Source organism: Phocoena phocoena, chromosome 17 (genome assembly GCF_963924675.1).
Source record: "Phocoena phocoena chromosome 17, mPhoPho1.1, whole genome shotgun sequence".
In the NCBI taxonomy this organism is placed as follows: Eukaryota; Metazoa; Chordata; class Mammalia; order Artiodactyla; family Phocoenidae; genus Phocoena; species Phocoena phocoena.
This window is the reverse complement of record NC_089235.1, coordinates 15,319,144-15,339,173: the sequence shown is the minus strand read 5'-3', so window position 1 is coordinate 15,339,173 and position 20,030 is coordinate 15,319,144. Positions and strand designations below refer to the sequence as shown.

At 39.8% G+C, this 20,030-nt stretch overlaps 1 protein-coding gene and 1 pseudogene across 2 annotated transcripts in view; one reads left to right on the top strand and one right to left on the bottom strand.

Moving 5' to 3' along the window:
• Window positions 1–20,030, top strand: part of NCOA2 (nuclear receptor coactivator 2) — a 271,096-nt gene that overhangs the window by 229,435 nt on the left and 21,631 nt on the right. The window contains exons 12-15 of one of the 2 annotated variants that reach the window (XM_065895246.1): window positions 5,660–5,870; window positions 8,190–8,396; window positions 11,103–11,318; window positions 14,304–14,433. In XM_065895246.1, the coding sequence (XP_065751318.1) occupies window positions 5,660–5,870; window positions 8,190–8,396; window positions 11,103–11,318; window positions 14,304–14,433 (764 nt within the window). The remainder of the gene's footprint in view (window positions 1–5,659; window positions 5,871–8,189; window positions 8,397–11,102; window positions 11,319–14,303; window positions 14,434–20,030) is intronic. The other variant, XM_065895247.1, reaches the window with a different exon arrangement.
• LOC136137301 (vacuolar protein sorting-associated protein 29 pseudogene) lies at window positions 17,893–19,036 on the bottom strand (annotated as a pseudogene).

Sequence of the window (20,030 nt, the reverse complement as noted above, 5' to 3'; positions counted from 1 at the left end):
GGCTCAGGGGAAAGTTAATAACAATATCTTGGATAAAGTGTAGTGTAAAAGCATATTGACAGCTGTAGATGTTTTAATCTTTTGAGGTTTACTAGATTAGAATACGCAGAGCTAGTGGCAGTTCAGAGTGGCAGGCAGAGATACTGTCGCTCAGGTCTCTTGACACATGCTAGAGGGCAAGATGGTGACTCATGAGGTCCCCCTTGGCTTAGTGGCTAAGTGGCTGGTCTCCTGCTCCATAAACAGAATTTATTTCTATCCCAGGCCTGAGGCCCTAGGGACTTAGAGGGTCAGGGAAGGAGGGCACTGTTTGGCATTTCTGTATTTACCTATGTGATTACACTAACTTCATACAAGAAACTGACAAAGAAGAAGTTCTGTTTGTTTTTTTAAAGTCCTTGAGTCACTTGCAGGTTTCTAATTGGTATTTAAAAGAATGTTTTTTCTGATCAACATTATGGTACTTTGGGAACTTAAAGCACAGAGTGTTATCAGCACAAACCTGTCATTTTGGGTGGACACACACTCACACTCACCCATACACACAGTATTTTTTTCTTAATGAAACCCAGTTCCTGGTTTTACCCTCCATCTATTCCCATTTTAAAACTCCACCAAAAAAATAGTGCTTCAGAGCAATTTTCACATCAAAAACATTGCAGCTTGAAAAGAAAGGTTACCACAGGAAGTATGCATTACCTAAATTTAGATCAAAGTTAGAATGACTGACTTTAAGAAAAAAAAAAAAAAAAAAAACAGGGATTCTTTCACTTCCCACCCTCCTTCACTTTTCCCAAATACAGGTTGATTGTATCTCCTACTGACTTCTGTACAGATTTATCAGAGGTTTTTCTTTCACTTCAGGGGAACACAACACGTTTTTATTCAGTAAGTTAAACTGTTAGCGAGCCTGAGTTGCACAGTTGACTGTCTTGTTATTTGGACTCAGAAAAGAGCCATTATCCGAGTGTGTGTTTAACCTATCTCTAACTTATTAAGGGCAGGAAGTACTTCGATGGTGCCATTATACCTAAAATAGCATTCTTCACTTGGTAGAGTATTTAAACAACATTTGTTTCTACAGTGTTTCATAACCAACAGGAAACAATGACAGAAAAATTTCCGATATGTTCACTGACTTTTAAGTTATATACTTATTTACACAATGGAGCATGTGTAAATGATATTAACTAAATGCTACTCTTTTGCTCTTTCTTAATGCTGCTGGGCCACTTATGATGAGGGTTTAGAAATAGTCTGTAAAGAATTTCTTCTTGTTATTTGGCTCCATTAGAAAAGCAAACCATATTTTAAACTCTTAGTGTCCTGAAAATTTCCCTCCAACTGTGGTAGAATTGTGTTGCCATTTTTTAAAGCAATTTTATGTTAGGCAAATGTGGTAAAATAACAGTTTAAAAAATAATTTTTGAAACGCTGTTTTGTAGTTTATTAGAACACGTGTATTAAACTACATGTGTTCTTTATATTTCCTTCAGAAAACAAATTGATTTGACACATGAAAAATTCATAAAACCAGAAAAAATTGCAGAAATCAAGTCCAATTTTCATTTTGTAGAACTTTTACAAAAATCTTTCTGACTCATTTTCTGCCTGAAATAGTTTAAACCAACTCTTCAAATTGATGTGGCTAATTTGAGCATTCGAAGAGATGCCTAAGCAGAACTTGGAAGTATCTTGGCAAAGCGTTTTCAAGGAAGGCATTAATCTTTTTGTCTTGTGAAGAAATCATGCCTGAGAAAGGAACTAGATAGGAACTAGAAGAACTTTTGATGAGAATGAAAGCTTACTTAGGGGGCAGAAATGTTTGATCAGAAACTTCATGTGATCAAATGCACCCCTTCCAGGACTTACGTGACTACAGAAGAAAATGCCCGTAGTCGTCAAATTTTATTCCTAGGCAACCAAAGGTGTAGAGATACTCTCCTTGAAAAAGAACATTTCGAGGAAAGTTGAGACAGTTAGATTCATTTAAATGCATACTCCAAATACTGACAAGAAATAAACACAAGCAAAGCAATATTATCTCTAGTGGGGAAATTTTCATAATGCGTTTTTCTGGTGGTAAGCTGAATGAATTCGTATACTATAGTGTCCATAGTTAAGGGTCTCCAAAGAACCAGTTCCTTCTGAATACAGCGCCAAGAAGTCCCTGCGTGACTTTCTTAAGACAAATAAGTGTTTTAGTTACTTGTCAAAGCTAGACTGAAACACAGTTGAATTTGATCAGCTCTTAGAAATGGCAAAGATTAAAATTAGAAAATCAGTTTTAACATATGCTTTTTAAAAATAAAAATCAAGGAAAATCATGGATTTTAAATTATGTAATTATTTGAAATAAAGAACCAATAGAGAGGTTTAAACCGTCCAAATATATTGTTTTATATAGCTATGTATATATAGAGAGAGAGATTAACCTTAGACTTATTTTAAACTCATCATATTCGACACAAGAGTAGATCACAAAGGAAGAATCATGAATCCTATCATTAGAACTCTTTGAAACTATGATGGTTATTTTTCTATTCAAGATGGTTTAAAGTATCATTTTATTTGTGTGAAAAGAGTAAAGGTAAAAAGGAAAGGTGAGAGTCTGGACGCAGACTATTAATCTATATTGTAAAAGCTTTCTTTTACGCATGTCTGTGATTGGGAGCAAATACAAGAGCATCCATTGAGGAAAATAATCTACTTTATTTTTATTATCGTTTATATGAGCTATTTATTTGGGCCGTCTCTCATTCAAGGCATCTGCAAAACTTTCTCAAGAAGTAGCTTATTGGGCTTCCCTGGTGGCGCAGTAGTTGAGAGTCCACCTGCCGATGCCGAGGACACGGGTTCGTGCCCCGGTCCGGGAGGAGCCCACATGCCGCGGAGCGGCTGGGCCCGTGAGCCATGGCCGCTGAGCCTGCGCGTGCAGAGCCTGTGCTCCGCAGCGGGAGAGGCCACAACAGTGAGAGGCCCACGTAGCGCAAAAAAAAAAAAAAAGAAGTAGCTTATTACTTATTATGGCCCACCCTCTCACCCCTTCACAAGCAATGAATTTTAAAATACTCTACGCAAGGCAGCATTACTGTAGTAGGGAAACCTGGTTTCCTAGGATAGCAATAAACTTCACAGTTTATTAGAACCTCTTAATACCTCTGTAGCTGTTTTCATGATACAACCATAAGGATATTTATCCATCTTTTTTTTTTAAATAAATTTATTTATTTTTGGCCGCACTGGGTGTTTGTTGCTGTGCGCAGGCTTTCTCTAGTTGCGGCGAGCGGGGGCTACTCTTCGTTGCAGTGCGCGGGCTTCTCATTGCAGTGGCTTCTCTTGTTGCGGAGCACCAGCTCTAGGCGCACGGGCTTCAGTAGTTGTGGCTCGCGGGCTCTAGAGCACAGGCTCAGTAGTTGTGGCACACGGGCTTAGTTGCTCCGCGGCATGTGGGACCTTCCTGGACCAGGGCTCGAAGCCGTGTCCCCTGCATTGGCAGGCGGAGTCTTAACCACTGCGCCACCAGGGAAGTGTCCCTATCCACCTTCATGAAACTTTTTTCTGAGAAATTATGGAAAGGATAGGAATTTCTATGAGAAATTGAGTTGATTCTGGGAAATGTTTTAAATTACCGGTTAAAATAGTTGAGGGACAAAAAAAAAAAAAAAAATAGTTGAGAGAACTCATCGGGTTGACTGAGTGTCCATTGCTATGTTCCAGGCACTGTCCTCAGAGGGTGATAAGTGCTTATTACACTGATGTTTGTATCTTACGTATTCAGCAAAACATGATAACGATAGCTTTCCAACGGAGTCACTTTACTCATGTTTAACTTACCCAAAATTGTCCATACACATTCAGAAGAAGAAAAAAGAAAAGGAGAGATAGCTATTAAATGGTTAAGCCACGTGAGCAGTTTTGCCTACCGTTCAAGAGACTCAACTGGGTTTTGGTTCCCTTGAAGCTCCAGTAGTGTGGAAACGTAGCTACAGGCTTTTTCAGTGCGGAATGGCCCCCGCGTAAACTTCGTCATTTCGGACTCAGCCAGAGAAGCAGTGATGTGCTTTCACTCTGGAGGGAAAACTGGCTGTGTTGCCCTTGGTGGAGGGGACATACAATAAGGTTCCTTCCCGAGCCCTTCTAAGGATCATTTTGTCTGTGTCTGTCTATACTTTAGGATGCTAACTTTGGAACCTAACCCTTACCTAAGATGTAGCTCTCCCAAGTTTGATCCCTCCCTCTTTTGTTAGAAACGGGTGGCTAAACTAACTAGAAAATGGTCTTGTAATTGCTCAAACAGTGCATTAGGAATTCCCTGGAAAATGGATCTCCAAGTTCTCACTAAGCTAGTTGACTCTGAACAAAGAATCCAATAAAATATCACTTCATTGTATCCTTCCTAACTTGAGAAATTATGTCCAGTAAAAAGACTTCCTGTATAGATTTACATTTGCCATAAATTGCAAAAACCTTAGTAAATGCAGCTTCTAGTGTATAGAATAAAACTGTAAGCCATTCTGCTTTAAGTATACCTCCTGTCAGATGTAAATGCATTCATTTGAATTGCCAGTGTAGACAAAAGGGTCAGTCACATGGTCATGGATTCAGAGTCCATCCAGTGACTTTGCTGAAGTTGCCTAACTTGTGTTTTTCCACCTGCACATCAGGAGAATCATTCTTACCACTCTCTTCACTAGAAAGTAATCCTGGGAGTTAACTTAGCCATTTTCTTATGTGGTTGGCACTGTCTGATTTTAAATACTTGGCACACAGATAGGTTCTACTTAAACGAATATAAATTCAGTTGAGCTCTCTGGAAGAAAAGCACTAGGTGTGAAATAGTGGTGATATGTACCTTATTATTTTAATGTTGGTAGTTGAAAGGAAATTATTTTAATAAAGGGAAAAGCTGTAAGAAATATTTCTATGGCTTCTGTAAAGTCAAATTAATAGCTGCTGTGTTTTCATCCTGCTTCCCTGCATTTGTCGCCAAAGCTGGTGAGTGACTGAGAAAGCCAGTGTCATTCGAAACTGAAAGTGTAAGCAGGAAAAAAAACACCACTCAAATGGAAAAGACAGGGCTGAGCTGTTCATGGTTACTTCAAGCTCCTCGTGCATTTCACTCCTTGCTCTTAAAAAAAAAGAAAGAAAGAAAAACAAAGTTCTAAAAGGAAATGACCATTTACTAAATACTGATTTCATGTAAATTTGGATCGTATTTTCCACCAATTTTTTGTTGTTGTTATTTCGTCAGGAGAGTTAACCACAAAACCTAGGCCTGGACTGTAAGTCATAGTACACCCATGGTTAATTAGAAATACACATGCTCATAATTAATTGAATTATTAGCATAAAATAAAGGGGAATTTATAAATTGCCAGTGAATCACAGTGCTAGAAGAGAGCCTTCTTTCTAATTGAGGCATCTCTCTTTTCACAGATGAGGAAACTGAGGAGTAAGAGATTAAATTATTTGTCCTTTGTTGATTTAATTCTTTTTAAAGATGATCAATTAACTGTTAGACCTGAGGTTCGCATGTGTCTGCATCTCTTGTTTGGCTCTGGTGCCTTATACCGGTTAGGTCTGTAATTGCAAACCGGGCCTGTGGCGCCCACTCTTCGCGTGGGACTGGATAAACCCTTCTGTTTGTTAACCGCAGCCTGGCAGTGAGCTGGACAACTTGGAGGAGATTTTGGATGATTTGCAGAATAGTCAATTACCACAGCTTTTCCCAGACACGAGGCCAGGCGCCCCTGCTGGATCAGTTGACAAGCAAGCCATCATCAATGACCTCATGCAACTCACAGCCGAGAGCAGCCCTGTTACACCTGTTGGAGCCCAGAAAACAGCATTGCGAATTTCACAGAGCAGTGAGTATGAGATATTGATGGTTATGCCAAGAAATTCCCATGTTATCACCATCAGAAACAGGGGTTATTAAAATCTGACGCAAACAGCTTAGTCACTTCAAGGTTTTTATGGTCAGATAGCACCACCTACCGTCCCAGCCCTTCAAAACAGCATTCAGGGTGGATTCTAGTAAACATGGCCTTTTTGCAGGCGCTTGTGGTTAATATAATCAGCACGGAGTGAGACTGACCTGCATTGATAAAGTTCTTCGGGTGATTGTCATACTTCCCTTCATTTCAGTTACTGCCTTCATAAGTGGAGCTTAAAATAGATTTTCTGTGTCTTAATATATGGCTGAATACTTAAAAGACAGAAACTTAGAAAGTTATGCTGACTCTTCAGGAATAATATACTACTAAAAATTTTTTATCAAAATACTCATACATGAAAGGGCTACACACATTAAAAATACCTTGTCCTATCTCTTAGGAATCCTCATATAAATATCCATTTTACATGGAAATTTATCATATAAATGTTTTCTAAGTGCATCTTAAGTTTAATTAGTATGATATACAGCTGGAAGACCTTAGACTGTTTTATAAGTGACATTTTTTATCGCTTACTTTTATTTTTTTAATTTTTTAAATTTATTTGGCCGCACTGTGCGGCTTGCAGGATCTCAGTTCCCTGTTCTTGGTTTTTTTTTTTGGCCGCACCGTGCAGCATGCGGGATCTTAGTTCCCCGGCCAGGGATCGAACCTGTGCCCCCTGCAGTGGAAGTTCAGAGTCTTAACCACTGGACCACCAGGGAGTTCCCTATTTTATATTTTTGTAAGTTTAAGATGAGGTCTTTCTCCACCTTGAACACTTAGTTTACAAACTTGATAGTTAGCCAAAGTTGTCCGATAGTTTTGAGCAGAAGAAAATATCTTTCCTGCGGTAGGGACATGATCTGTAGAAAGACAGAGAACCTCTTCAGTGTTAAATTGGTGAACAGAATGATTTGTCCCTCTTCAGATACCGTTTGACCCAAAGCTTAGCGTCTGTTCTCAAATCAGAAATGGCAACCATCAACCAAATCACAAAATATCCTTGATTAATAGATCTTTTCTCAAAGTGATTCGTGATCATTCTGAAAAGGGTAAAACAACACAGAGTTTTTGCTTGTTATCTGTCAAACGTGCCTACTTCTTAGGGAATGGAGGGTTGCTTATGGCCTATGAGAGATCACAAAGTCACAGAGTTGAGAAGTGAGTAAGAAACACAGTAGCGGGTTTACGCTCATGACCCAGCGGAGTTAATAGAGGACTGCATGAAAACTCGTGGTTTCTCCTTATCTGTACCTCCTGATGGTATTCAGACTACTGAATGGTAACCAGATACCTAAACCTGAGGAAGTCAGCTTAAGCATGTACATCGTTTTCATTTAAACCCTAATTCTTCTAAATATTTTTTTTCTGTTATTGATTGTTAAGAATGTTAACGTGTTTTAAATGTTCTGTTTCATACTGTGTTTATATAATTCAGAGAAAATAAAGTCCTTTATATTATTTAATATATTAGCTCTATGAATTGTAATTTATAATATCTTTGTTCTTGTAGAAACATTGTTATCAAATCACTGGTTGTCTGTGTGATAGTATAGTGCGCTGGTGTAGTACTTACTGCACAATAAACTCTTGTGAACTAACCATAAGAATCCTTTCAAATATAAATGTATCTGGAATTTAAAGAAGCTATATTTAGAAGACTTAACAGGGCCCTAAAGCTTCAATACTAACTTCAGGTACCAGAGTTCACACATTTAAAGATTTTAACTTCCAATGAGAGTAGACATTTTTAACCTAATTCTATTCCTAGGAAAGTCCAATTCAAAAATGATAGTCTCGTGTCCAAACCACACGTATCTGGGTTTGGTGCTATATGCAGGAGATGTTTATGGCTTCACAGCTGTGACAAAGCAATATTGCTAAATTCAAATAAGATATGAAAAAAATATTAGTAGTTTCCTTAACAAATACAGTTGAATATTAGAAGTTAATATTGGGGAGAAAAATATATGGTAAATAATAGGCATGCTCTTTTTTTTCCTTTTCCTTTTTTTTTGTTTTGAAAGGTTGTCAGGAATTAAATTAGAGACTTGTTGGTTAGATGGCAAGTCTGTGTTTTGGCGCCACATGTTTTTTTGTCTGTGAATTTGTCTTTTATGTAGGCAGTTGGTCCCTGACATGCATATCTTTGTTATTTTACAAACGACATTTTCCCTGAACACTACTTCTGTTGCTATATTCCATTATCCTATATTAACCTTAAATTTTCATTTGTTTTCTCCTTAGCTTTTAATAACCCACGACCAGGGCAACTGGGCAGGTTATTGCCAAACCAGAATTTACCACTTGACATCACATTGCAAAGCCCAACTGGTGCTGGACCTTTCCCACCAATCAGAAACAATAGTCCCTACTCAGTGATACCTCAGCCAGGAATGATGGGTAATCAAGGGATGATAGGAAACCAAGGAAATTTAGGGAACAGTAGCACAGGTAAGGGCTCAAATGTGCTGTTAACTTTATCGGTGGGTTATTTAACTTAATGATGTATTCATCCACATCAAACTAGTAAAATTTTTCAAGTGAAATTTTTTATGCTAGAAACTAACATTTGAATGTAACTAAATTCTGCAAATTTTCACTGCGAGCATGGTATATGAAACATCGGAAAGCATTCAAGTAAGCTGACCCTTTTATTCTGTGATCATTGTTTTTACAAGGGTTCTAATCATTAATCCTATGGCATAGGCTTATTTCACTTCTACTCCAGTTACAATTCCAGACATTGTAGTGATATGTGTAAAATAATTTGGTGGTTGCTAGCTTGTCGTGATAATCTGCTGATAACCCCAGAATTTCCTGTTAGTTGGTGACTTGTGTTGGACGAATTTCAGAATGAAGGTTTAAAATTCAGCCAACCTTTTATACTCGTAACGATAGCAATTCTCATTCCAAAAAAAAAAAAAACATTAATTAAAAATAACTAACTTTAAAAAAAAAACAAAAACCAAACTTTACATAGTAGTATGCCTGGCCTAAGAGTAGCTGATCCAGGGGCTCCATTTTTAAAGATCTGTGAAGTTGCCTGTGATCTGGTTTGGCCCTTGACCTGCTGTAACTTAAGGTGTCTGCCAAGTTGCCCATGCATATTCCTAAGTGGTAGTCACCGTCATAGCAGCAGCCGTACTCCCAAACCTCCACCCGGTTCAGGCTAGGAATCCCTGCTGCAGCATTGATTGCTATTACCACCACGTCCTGTACCCTATGGTATCTGTACCCTGTGGTATCCTGTACCCTTAGGATGCTAAGTTTTCTGATGGAGAACTGCTCACAGTTTACCGCTGGAGACAAAGGCATTGAAAGAAACAGATATTATAAAAAGAACTTATACTCCTGGGTTTTAATTCTTGGTGGTTTTTTAGCTTAGTCTGTAACCCCTGTATACACATTGCCATTTAGATAGTTAACAGAAAATAAGAGTTCAATCTAAGGGTTGAAAAGATGGATTTCTTTCCTAACTTTCTGTTGTTGGTAAGCAGTTCATGGGAAATGTGAAGAACGTTGTATAAAATAGTTTATTCATTCAGCAAGTGTGTATTAGGCGCCTACTGTATGTGCCAGGCCCTGACTACATCACTAATTTATTTATTCGCAGAAACAATGCCATATTAGTTTTACATTATTTTTACAATAAAGTATTGATTTATATAAGTAAAATATTGACTTACGTAAAATTCTGTAAGGGAAAAGGAGCCAATGATTTATGAAAGGTGGCTTCTTATTGGAATACAAGAAGATCTGGGTTCTTGGAGGACCTTTAGGAATTGGGGGATATACCTATATTCAAATCTGGGCAGCCTGGAGATGACTGACATCCAGGCTATGAAGATCATACAATGCCTGTGCTTTGTTTCAAAAAGAAAAATGAAAAAAACCTGAAAGAGACTACCCTGGTTACAACTGCATTAATATTTCGAATTATGGGTTATTTTCCTTCCTGCTTTCTATGCTTTCTATAATCTTGTTATATTAATTAGATAATAGATTTTTTGAAAGAGAAAATGCCTTTTCTCCCACATCTTTGTATAATTCAAACCTAGCCTTAAAACGGTTTTTAAAATATGTATTAACATAATATTGTTCTAACTTGTTCAGTCTAATTACCCTTAACTCTAAATCATCCTAATGTAGCACATTCTCATTTCACCAGTGAAAAACCATCTGCAATACATGTTCTCTCCATTTCGGAAATAATACCCTATTTTTTAGTTGTTTATCATAACTAAAGTAAATGAAAGCAAGCCATGTCTCTGAAAGCAGAACTGTTACACATCCATTATTAAATGCTTCAGAATGAAGGGTCCTCACTCGGGGTTGTTCCCCTTTAGGATATCAAGTCTTAGCCCGTGTCTGGCCATTGCCAGCATCTCGGGGGGCAGGCCAGAGAGAGCAAACGCATGATCTGCCCAGCAGTGTTGTGCTCTTCTCACTGGTGTGTGTGGTCATATAGCTGTTACTATCTCAATGTATACAAGGGTTTTTACAAATCTGTCCCAACGCAGCCTAGACCTATATGGCCAGGAGTGTGGTAGTCCAGGTCCACTGAAGTGGTTGGCACTCCCTTGCCTTGGCCAAAAAGAACTGGAGTGGAAAGATGCTGTCATTCCCCCAGCTTCCGAGGCTGCTTTGGTCAGCTTGGAAGCTTAACAGATTAATAATGCTCAGAAAGGGATTTGGGGATTGAAAGTCTGGCCGGGGCTTCATGGGATATTCTCTGTGATTTGGGTTTTTAATTCGAATATTGATTATCAGTTTGTACCTTGTTCCTCTTAGCCTCACTTCTCTTTTGGAAAGTAAAGCATTGACGTGTATATCAGCTAATGTGATTCACTTCCTGAGGAAGGAAGTTGGGGTTATCCACACGCCACAGCACCTGTTTCTAAGTACATATGGGAACAATTTTAACAGCTTTTCCGAACTGTAAAGAGTGGCAAGTCCGTGTTGTGAAAAACTTCGTAGTAATTGCCATCTCGTGTTTCTTAGCCAGGGGCCCGTGTCTGTGCCGGTGAGGGCCTGAGCTGTTGGGCTAACCGTGTATTGAGAATGAACGTCTCGTACCAGAGTCAGATCGTCTGGTGTTCATACATGCTGACTGTGTTTCCAGTCACTGTATCTCCGTTTTCTCTGGCTTGCCTGCAGGCATGATTGGTAGTAATGCTGCCCGGCCCACCCTGCCATCTGGGGAATGGGCACCTCAGAGTTCTGCTGTGAGAGTCACCTGTGCTGCTACCACCAGTGCCATGAACCGGCCGATCCAAGGAGGTATGATTCGGAACCCAACAGCCAGCATCCCCATGAGACCCAACAGCCAGCCTGGCCAAAGACAGATGCTTCAGCCTCAGGTCATGAATATAGGTAAGGTAGTTCCTGTGCTCTTTGCTTTTCATTTTTATCCTTTCTTAGAAGAAGAGAGGAGCAAGCTCCATAAGCTCTGTCAAGACATGCTGCTCATTTGCGGTTTAGGTAATCCCCCCATGTCAAGCTGTCATAAGTGGGATTTTGCTGGAACTCTGTATAGGATCATAGAATTGCAGGTTTTCCGGTTACCTAAGAGAACCCACTACCTTTATGACGTTTTATTTTCGTTAAATTATCTACTTTCAACTTTTGCAGGGAGTGAATTGCATTGTAACACTATAAATGTTACACAGATGATGTTCTGAAGAAGCATTTCAGTGATGCACCAGTAGTTCCTAACTCTGCATGGTCATCAGGACCTTAGAATGCAGATCCCTGGGCCACTACCCTAGACTGTTAAACCAGACTCTCCCAGTTCCTCACTGAAAGTGCAGGCTCTTAGAGAGCATCTCACAAAATGTAGGGATCACTAGAATTCTCTTTGGATACAGCTCACATGTTATTAAAATTAATGATCTGGTACACTGTGTGATACCATTTATATGAAATGTCCAGAATAGGCAAATCTGTAGAGAAGGAAAGTAGATTCGTGGTTTCCTAGGGCTGGGACTCTATGGGGGGAATGGGGAGTGACTCCTAAGGGTCATGGGGTTTCTTTTGGGGGGAATGACAACATCCTAAAATTGATCATTGTGCTGGTTCTACAACTCTGCAGATACACTAACACCCACGGAATCGTACACTTTACACGGGCTAATTGTATGGTATGTGAATTATATCTCAATAAAACCATTATTTTTTTTAAAAAGTAATGCAACTCATCCTCAAGATTTTCTTAATCATTGACATACTAACCTTTCTCTTACCTTGTACATTAGCATAATTCAGATACGTTGACGTTCACGTACTTTTTCATATACTTGGATATGGTGCACGATGAGTAAGCGCTAAATCATTAACGGAAAGATGCCAAGATTGTTTTTTTTGTTTTTTTGGTTTTTTTTTTTTAATTAATTTTTTTTTTTTTTTTTTTTTTGCGGTATGCGGGCCTCTCACTGTTGTGGCCTCTCCCGTTGCAGAGCACAGGCTCCGTCCACTCAGGCTTAGCGGCCATGGCTCACGGGCCCAGCCGCTCCGTGGCATGTGGGATCGTCCCGGACCGGGGCACGAACCCGCGTCCCCTGCATCGGCAGGCGGACTCTCAACCACTGCGCCACCAGGGAAGCCCGCCAGGATTGTTTTGACACGATAACGCAGAACGCTCATCCTACCCCGGCATCAGTTTTCTTTTCTGGTGGTTTAATTGCTCAGCGCATTTTGGCTTATTGTTTCTGAGATGACATTCACGTTGCCTTTCTACAGCGAATGTACTTCAAATTAATAATGTGTGATTTCCAAACATAAATTCACATAATTTGAGGCTTACATGAAAATACTAAGAATGGCCAGATTTCCATTCAAAAATAAACTGGGAAATTTTGAAAATGCTAATTCGTTCATTTAAAAAAATCATAATAAATAAATTAGATCCAGAAGTTTCATTTATCCTCAGTGTTTCTTCTCTGAGTGGCACCTGGCTTTTGAGCTTGAAATATGGCTCTGTGAGCTTCACTGTGTAGCTGAATTTCTCTGATTTTTAATAAGCTCGAAAAAGCCGTGAACTCAACAGAAAAGTATCTGTTGTAATGGAAAACAGGTCTACAGATAGTGATAATAAAATCATTAAAGAGCTCATATCATGCATTAGCTTTAATCCTCTACAGAGAACTTCTAAGAAAGAGCACATCTAAGTTGTCTGGGCCACCTTTCTGCTCCTCCTTTACTCAGACCAGCACTTTTCAAAAGTATGTCCAGGACCTCGATGCCCTTTTAGGGCGTCTGCCAGGCCAAAACTATTTTCATAATAATACTAAGATATTTTGTACCTTCTTCACTCTCATTCTGTCATGGACATACAATAGAGTTGGCTAAAACAATCTTGTTTATGTTGCAAACAAACAACGTCATAGAAAAAGAAATCAGATTTGTGGTTACCAGAGGGGAGGTGGGCAGAGGGGAAATTGGATGCAGGCGGTCCAAAGGCACAGACTCCCAGTTATAAGTTCCAGGGACATAACGTTTACAACAAGGTCAATGTAACTAACACTGCTGTGTGTTATATATGAAAGCTGTTAAGAGAGCAGATCTTGAGAGTTCTCATCACAAGGAAAAAAAATTTTGCATCTATTTGAAATAATGGATGTTCACTAAACTTGCTGTGATAATTATTTCATGATGTATGTGAGTCAGATCATCGTGTTGTACACCTTAAACGTCTGCAGTGCTGTATGTCAATTATACCTTAATACGACTGGAAGAAAAAAATCTTGTTTATGTTAACATAGTGGATTTATTATGATGACTTTTAAATGAATTAATAATCATTTTTTCTTTTTCCAGTTTTAATTTCCAATATAGTAAATATCAGTGAGATATAACCCACATACACAAAAGCTGTACTTTAAGAATATAAAGACTCCTAAGTCCAAGGGGCTTGGAAATGCTGATCTAGAGAGTCTTTAAAGTGGGTGATTAGGGCTTCCCTGGTGGCCCAGTGGTTGACAGTCCACCTGCCGATGCAGGGGACGCGGGTTCGTGCCCCGGTCTGGGAGGATCCCACATGCCGCAGAGCGGCTGGGCCCGTGAGCCATGGCCGCTGAGCCTGCGCATCCGGGGCCTGTGCTCCACAATGGGAGCGGCCACAACAGTGAGAGGCTCACGTACTGCAAAAAAAAAAAAAAAAAAGTGGGTGATTAGCCTTGGTATTTCTTGCCTTTTTTTCTATTTCAGAACAAAAATTCTCTTATTATTTTCACCTAATTATTATTGCTTCTGTCTTTTTCTGTAAACTGTATATTTCTCTTTCTGTTCTATAACCAAAACGGATAACTTCCCTTATTACAAGTTGTAAGATTTTGGAATTGTTTCCTTCTCCCATTTCAGGGCCATCTGAATTAGAGATGAACATAGGGGGACCTCAGTATAGCCAACAACAAGCGCCTCCAAATCAGACCGCCCCCTGGCCTGAGAGCATCCTGCCGATAGAACAGGCACCGTTTGCCAGCCAGAACAGGTGAGTCTTGAGCGCTCAGGAGGTCCCGGAGAGTAGAGTTCATGAGTGCCGTGAGTTATCTCAGACCTAGGCCAGAAGTTAGTCTGGTCCTTTTGAACAGTTGGTGCCTGACCGGTTTTCATGTATTCAAACTATATCATTTAGTGGACTGGGAGTACAGGGGTTTGGGGGGCCGGGGGCGGGGGATCCAAAAATCAGTTTGACCTAGCACATGCCTTTAAAGAAGTTATAATTTAGTTGGAAAATAAAATATGTAGACTAATTAATAACTGTAATATGAGCTAGTATGTACTATAAATGCCCTAAGAGAAACAAAACATATTTCAAGGGATCATCCAATTGGGGTGATTGGGGAAAAAAGCTTCAGAGTCTTGAGTAAAGGTATCATGTCAGGAGGCAGCGATGGCAGGAAGCCAGTCCATCTGGCAAAAGCAGAATAATCAGAGTCCTGGAGGTCACAGAAGCAACACAGTATGTTTAGGGTAACAGAGAATAGTCTAGTTTTATGTTACGTATATTTTACCACTTTAAAAAAAAAATAAAAGTATCAGAAGATTTGGCCAGGGACTTCCCTGGTGGTCCAGTGGTTAAGACTCCCTGCTTCCAGAGGAAAACTAGCAAATGATGGAGCAAAAATGCACATTTCATCTGTTGCATTCAAAGTGCTATAATTCAAAACTGTGTCAGTGAAATAAATGCCTGAATGTTTAAATTTTCATAAAAAGTAGCCTTTAAAATATATTCAGATAAGAAAATGTTTTGACCTGTGTATACTTTCCAAAATCATTCAAAAAATTATTGGGGTCTTAAATTTGCTGTATTTTAAAAACACTGTTGCATACATTCATTTTGTATCAAGTAAAGTCACAAATCCTCCTTTTCCAGCTTAAGAAAATATATTGTATTTACCTTAAATTTTCATGCTTTAATAAACATTTAATCTTACTAATTTTTAATGCTTAATAGGAAAGAAAACTAAACCAAAGATTTTTTTTTTCAAAGTGTTCCCATAGCTCGCAGTTGAGATGATGACAGTCATTTTTGCACAGATTCTTCTTCAAGAATTCAATTCACAGCTGTTGACTTTTTTCCTCCCTCTTATAAAAGAAATAAAGTATACTGATATATTCAAAAAAAAAAAAAAAGACTCCGTGCTTCCAGTGCAAGGGGCATGGGTTCGATCCCTGGTCAGGGAACTAAGATCCCACATGCCACAGGGCACAGCCAAAAAAGAAGATTTGGCTGGAAAAGTAGATTAGTAATGGAATAGATTTATAGAGAGTCTTAAATACCAAACTCTTCTTCAGCCCTTTTTCTTTCTTTCTTTCTTTCTTTCTTTTTTTTAAATATTTATTTATTTACTTGGCTGTGCAAGATCTTCACTGAGGCACGCAGGATCTTTTTAGCTGCAGTGTGTGAACTCTTAGTTGCAGCATGCGGGATCTAGTTCCCTGACGAGGGATGGAACCCGTGCCCCCTGCATGGGGAGCACGGAGTCTTAACCACTGGACCACCAGGAAAGTCCCTCAGCCTTTTTTCATTAAGCCGTTGAAGAAGTTTTTGGAAAAAGGAAGTGGTATATGATCAAGTTTGATTGAATTTTTTTGATTCTGATTATTAGTCTAATCATTTTTGTTTCTTTGTAGGTAATCTTTTCTAATTGCTTTTGAAATATTTTTAGAATTGCTATACAGTAGTCTTACTATAGTGTGTCTAGGTGTGGATTTATTTATTTATACTGCTTGGTATTTGGTGTATGTTGTGCTTATTTTATCTGTGGATTCATCAGCTCTGGAACTGTAGCCATTATCTCTTTATGTACTGCCCCTCCGCCATTTTCTCTATTCTTTCTTTCTGGGATTCTGGCAAGACATACGTTAACCGTCTCTTTCTACATCAGATTTTTTAAAACTTCTACCCTCCTTATTTCTTAACCCATGTATTTTCCATCTCCCTGTCTCTCTGTGCTACATTTGGGATAATTTATCCATATCTATATTTCATTTTGTTAATTATCTCTTTAGCTATGTTTAAACCAATTATATTTTTCATTTCTAACAGTTCTGTTTGCCTGGTTATTTTTCATAGTCTCTTACTGTTTGCTTATTTTTGTGATTCCATCTTTGTATCATTAAACATCACATTCATCATTACTTTCTAAATTTCTTGATTCGATAATTCCAATATCTGGATTTCTTGTGGTTCTAAATCCAGTGATTGACTCTTGCTCGTGGTGGCCTGTTTCCCTGAGTATTTTGGTAATCTTTCATTGGGAGTTCCTAGTTGATCTTTGTCAATGATCCAGCCGGGGGTTAAAGTTGAAGACACTTTTCATGCAAGGGAATTTGCATTGGTCTCTGCTGGAGGTGAGGGTCTCCGCTCACCACTCTCCTCAGTGCCGTCCAGCACTCTCCACTCAGCTCTTTCACTTGGCTGTGGCCCAGCGCCCCAGCTCTCAAGGATAGAACTTAGGTGTTGCTCAAGTTTTCGCTCAAAGATGGTTCTTGTTCCATTATTCCCTGCAAAGACAGTATCACAGTCGTGTTATATGCATAATCCCATGGTTTTTAAGCAAAGCACTGGAAGCAGACATTGCACAGGCGACCTTGAGGCCTATGTGATGGTGCTGCTTGGCCAGTTGGGTGGGCAAAGAGCCCCGAGGCAGAGAGATGGTTAGGAGCCTAAGCAGGAGTCAGTGTGGGCACTTAAATGATGGAGGCGATGTTTTCTGGTCAGTAACCATGTTAGAAAACAAACTGGAGGAATTCTGCCTTGAGGCTCACATGTAGAAAGTTCGGGTTGGAGGCTCAGTGAACACCTTCCAGACTGATTGTTTTGTCCTTTGGGGATTATTCTAGTCTAAAATTATGAAATACTTTTATCAGATTCACAAATGATGAAAGCAGGGTTTCTCAAATTTTATAAGGGTAGAATATTTCCAGAGCTTCTTGTTTAAAAAAACAAAAAATACAGATTTCATAGTGACTCTTATTACCCTGGGATAAAATGCTTTTGCATAGCTCAGAACTGTGGTGTGGTGCCCATTTTCCTTTGTATATCTTTTTTTTTTTTTATAAATGAAAAGTAACTTTATTACTGGGGAAGCGAAGAACGTATACAAGAAAATCTAGATTCTTTCTCCTCATGCACTACTTTGGTAATAAAGTTCCAAATATCAACTATGAAGATACTTACAAGGATAAATCTTTCTTAGCATGTGCCCATTTACTGTGTGGTGGACATTTTTTCATAGAAATCATATACTTAAACTAAATATACTCTTATAGTTTACAAGAAGCTTAGAACATTGTATTAACAGAAGACGAGATTATATTTTACTGCAAAATATTATAAAAGTGATACAATTTTGTGGCTCTTAAATGTTTAATTACTTGAGTTGAACAGGGGAATGAAGAAGAAAAAAAGCCCAACAGAAAAATCATCAGGACACGCCTCACTTTAAGATTTGCTGTATTCGATTTGTTCTCCTTTGACGTCGTCTCCAATTAGCTGATACACGTAAGCGACAACTGTAGAAGCCTGGATATCCATCAACACAAATGAAGGAATAATGTTTGTTTCCAAGGCCTTATATGCTCCAGTGGCAGAACCTGGATTAATGTAGAATTTATTTTCATGGTCAAATGCTTCAGATTGATGTGTGTGTCCTGAAATAAGGATATCCACATCAAACTGCCTCTGCAGCAGGGCTAAGCTGGCCACGTCTCCCCGTGGAATAACTTCATGTCCATGGATCAGACCAACGTTGAACTGCCCAACAGTTAGAACTTTCTGTTCTGGATAATTCAGGTTCGCATCGAAGTCTCCTCTCACAGTATGAACATCACCAGCCAGAGTCTTGAGATAGTCATAACTCTCTTTGGTACAAAGGTTTCCAGTGCAGAGAATGTGCTGAATCTTTCCTGGTACCAGCAGTTTTTTTTTTAATTTAGCTGGCAGACTGTTGCACCGGTGTGGGATGTGCAGGTCTCCTAATAGCAACGCCAACTGGAGATAGAACAGTCTTCATCTTTAGAGGGGGATCCCTTCAGAGATGGATTGAAGTACATAGTTAATGTGGGAAGCATCCTGTCACTGGGCTCTGCTCAGTCACCCCTTTGTATTATCTTAAGAGAGTGGTAAAGGATTCAGAGGATTCAATGAAGTTTTAAAAAATCAAAATAGCAGAAGATGAATAGGAGCCCAGCAGTATTGGACGTGTGTGAAAACGTTGGGAACTAGTTATTTCACTGAAAGAAAGGATGATTAGGGCAATTGCCTAATAACTGTTTTAGGGAGATAAGGAAGAGAGGGTGCTCGCCAGCTGTATTCCATTCGCCTAGCGGGAGAAACTAGTGTCTTCCAACCCCCCTGTGCCTGTGAACCACCTTTGGGATCTCATTGAAAGGCAGGTCTGGGTGGAGCCCAGGATTCTGCGTTCCTAACAAGCCCCAGGTGATGCCAGCACCGCTGCTCCTCCCACGCACTCTGTGTGGAAGAACAGACAAGAACCGCAGTCAGTCAGTGTGGCTCTTAACCGGACTAGCTGCCAAGGGCGGCGTGTGGCCTCCACCACTGAGTACTCTTCTTGGGGACAGAGCATCGCGTAAATAACCACCGTGATCATTCTTGGAGGTGGTACTCTCTCGGGGTCCTTCCAGCTCTTTGAGTCTGATTTCGTGGTGTCAGTGAGTATTGCGCGTTTTCTAAATATCTTTATTGGATATGTTAAAAAAACACACCCATTTCCGTGGAAACCTGCACCTAGTAAAAAGGTAGTCGAATAATTAAATCCAGTACCTGAGAGCTGGTTTTGGATGAAATGTCTAAGATTAGTTTCTAGGGGCTTCCCTGGTGGCGCAGTGGTTGACAGTCCGCCTGCCGATGCAGGGGACACGGGTTCGTGCCCCGGTCCGGGAGGATCCCACATGCTGCGGAGCGGCTGGGCCCGTGAGCCATGGCCGCTGAGCCTGCGTGTCCAGAGCCTGTGCTCCACAGTGGAAGAGGCCACAACGGTGAGAGGCCCACACACCGCAAAAAAAAAAAAAAGATTAGTTTCTAGGGAAAACTGGGCCCAACGTGAGGATTTTCACTGTTGCCCAAGCAGAGGAAGGGTTCTGTTAAAGCAAAAATGAGGACCTCCCCGGCTGTCCAGCAGCTGGGGCTCCGCGCTTCCACTGCAGGGGCTGCGGGCTCCATCCCTGGTTGGGGACTGGGATCCCGCAAGCCACGCAGCGCAGCCAAAAACCAAATAATAATAAAATGGAAGAATTCCGAGTACACACTGAGGCCAGCTACAGAGTCGGCTGGTTCAGTTTGCTGGGGGCGTTTCTGTGACTTGCCCTGCCCTGTTCTCTTGTTGCTGTCAGTTTTCTTTGTAGAAGAGCGCTGTGGACAAAGTAAAACATTTCCACCACTTTTAAAGTTATTTATTTCCGTTTTTCCAGCCACTTACCCCTCTTCTTTTATTTTAAATAATTCAGTTTGGAAGAAATTTATAACCAACTTTATGGTAGTCTTATTGTCATAGAAATCCAGAAATGATGGATAACAAAGGTTCTAACCACGTCTCTCTTTTGAAATAAAAGAAAAGCAGT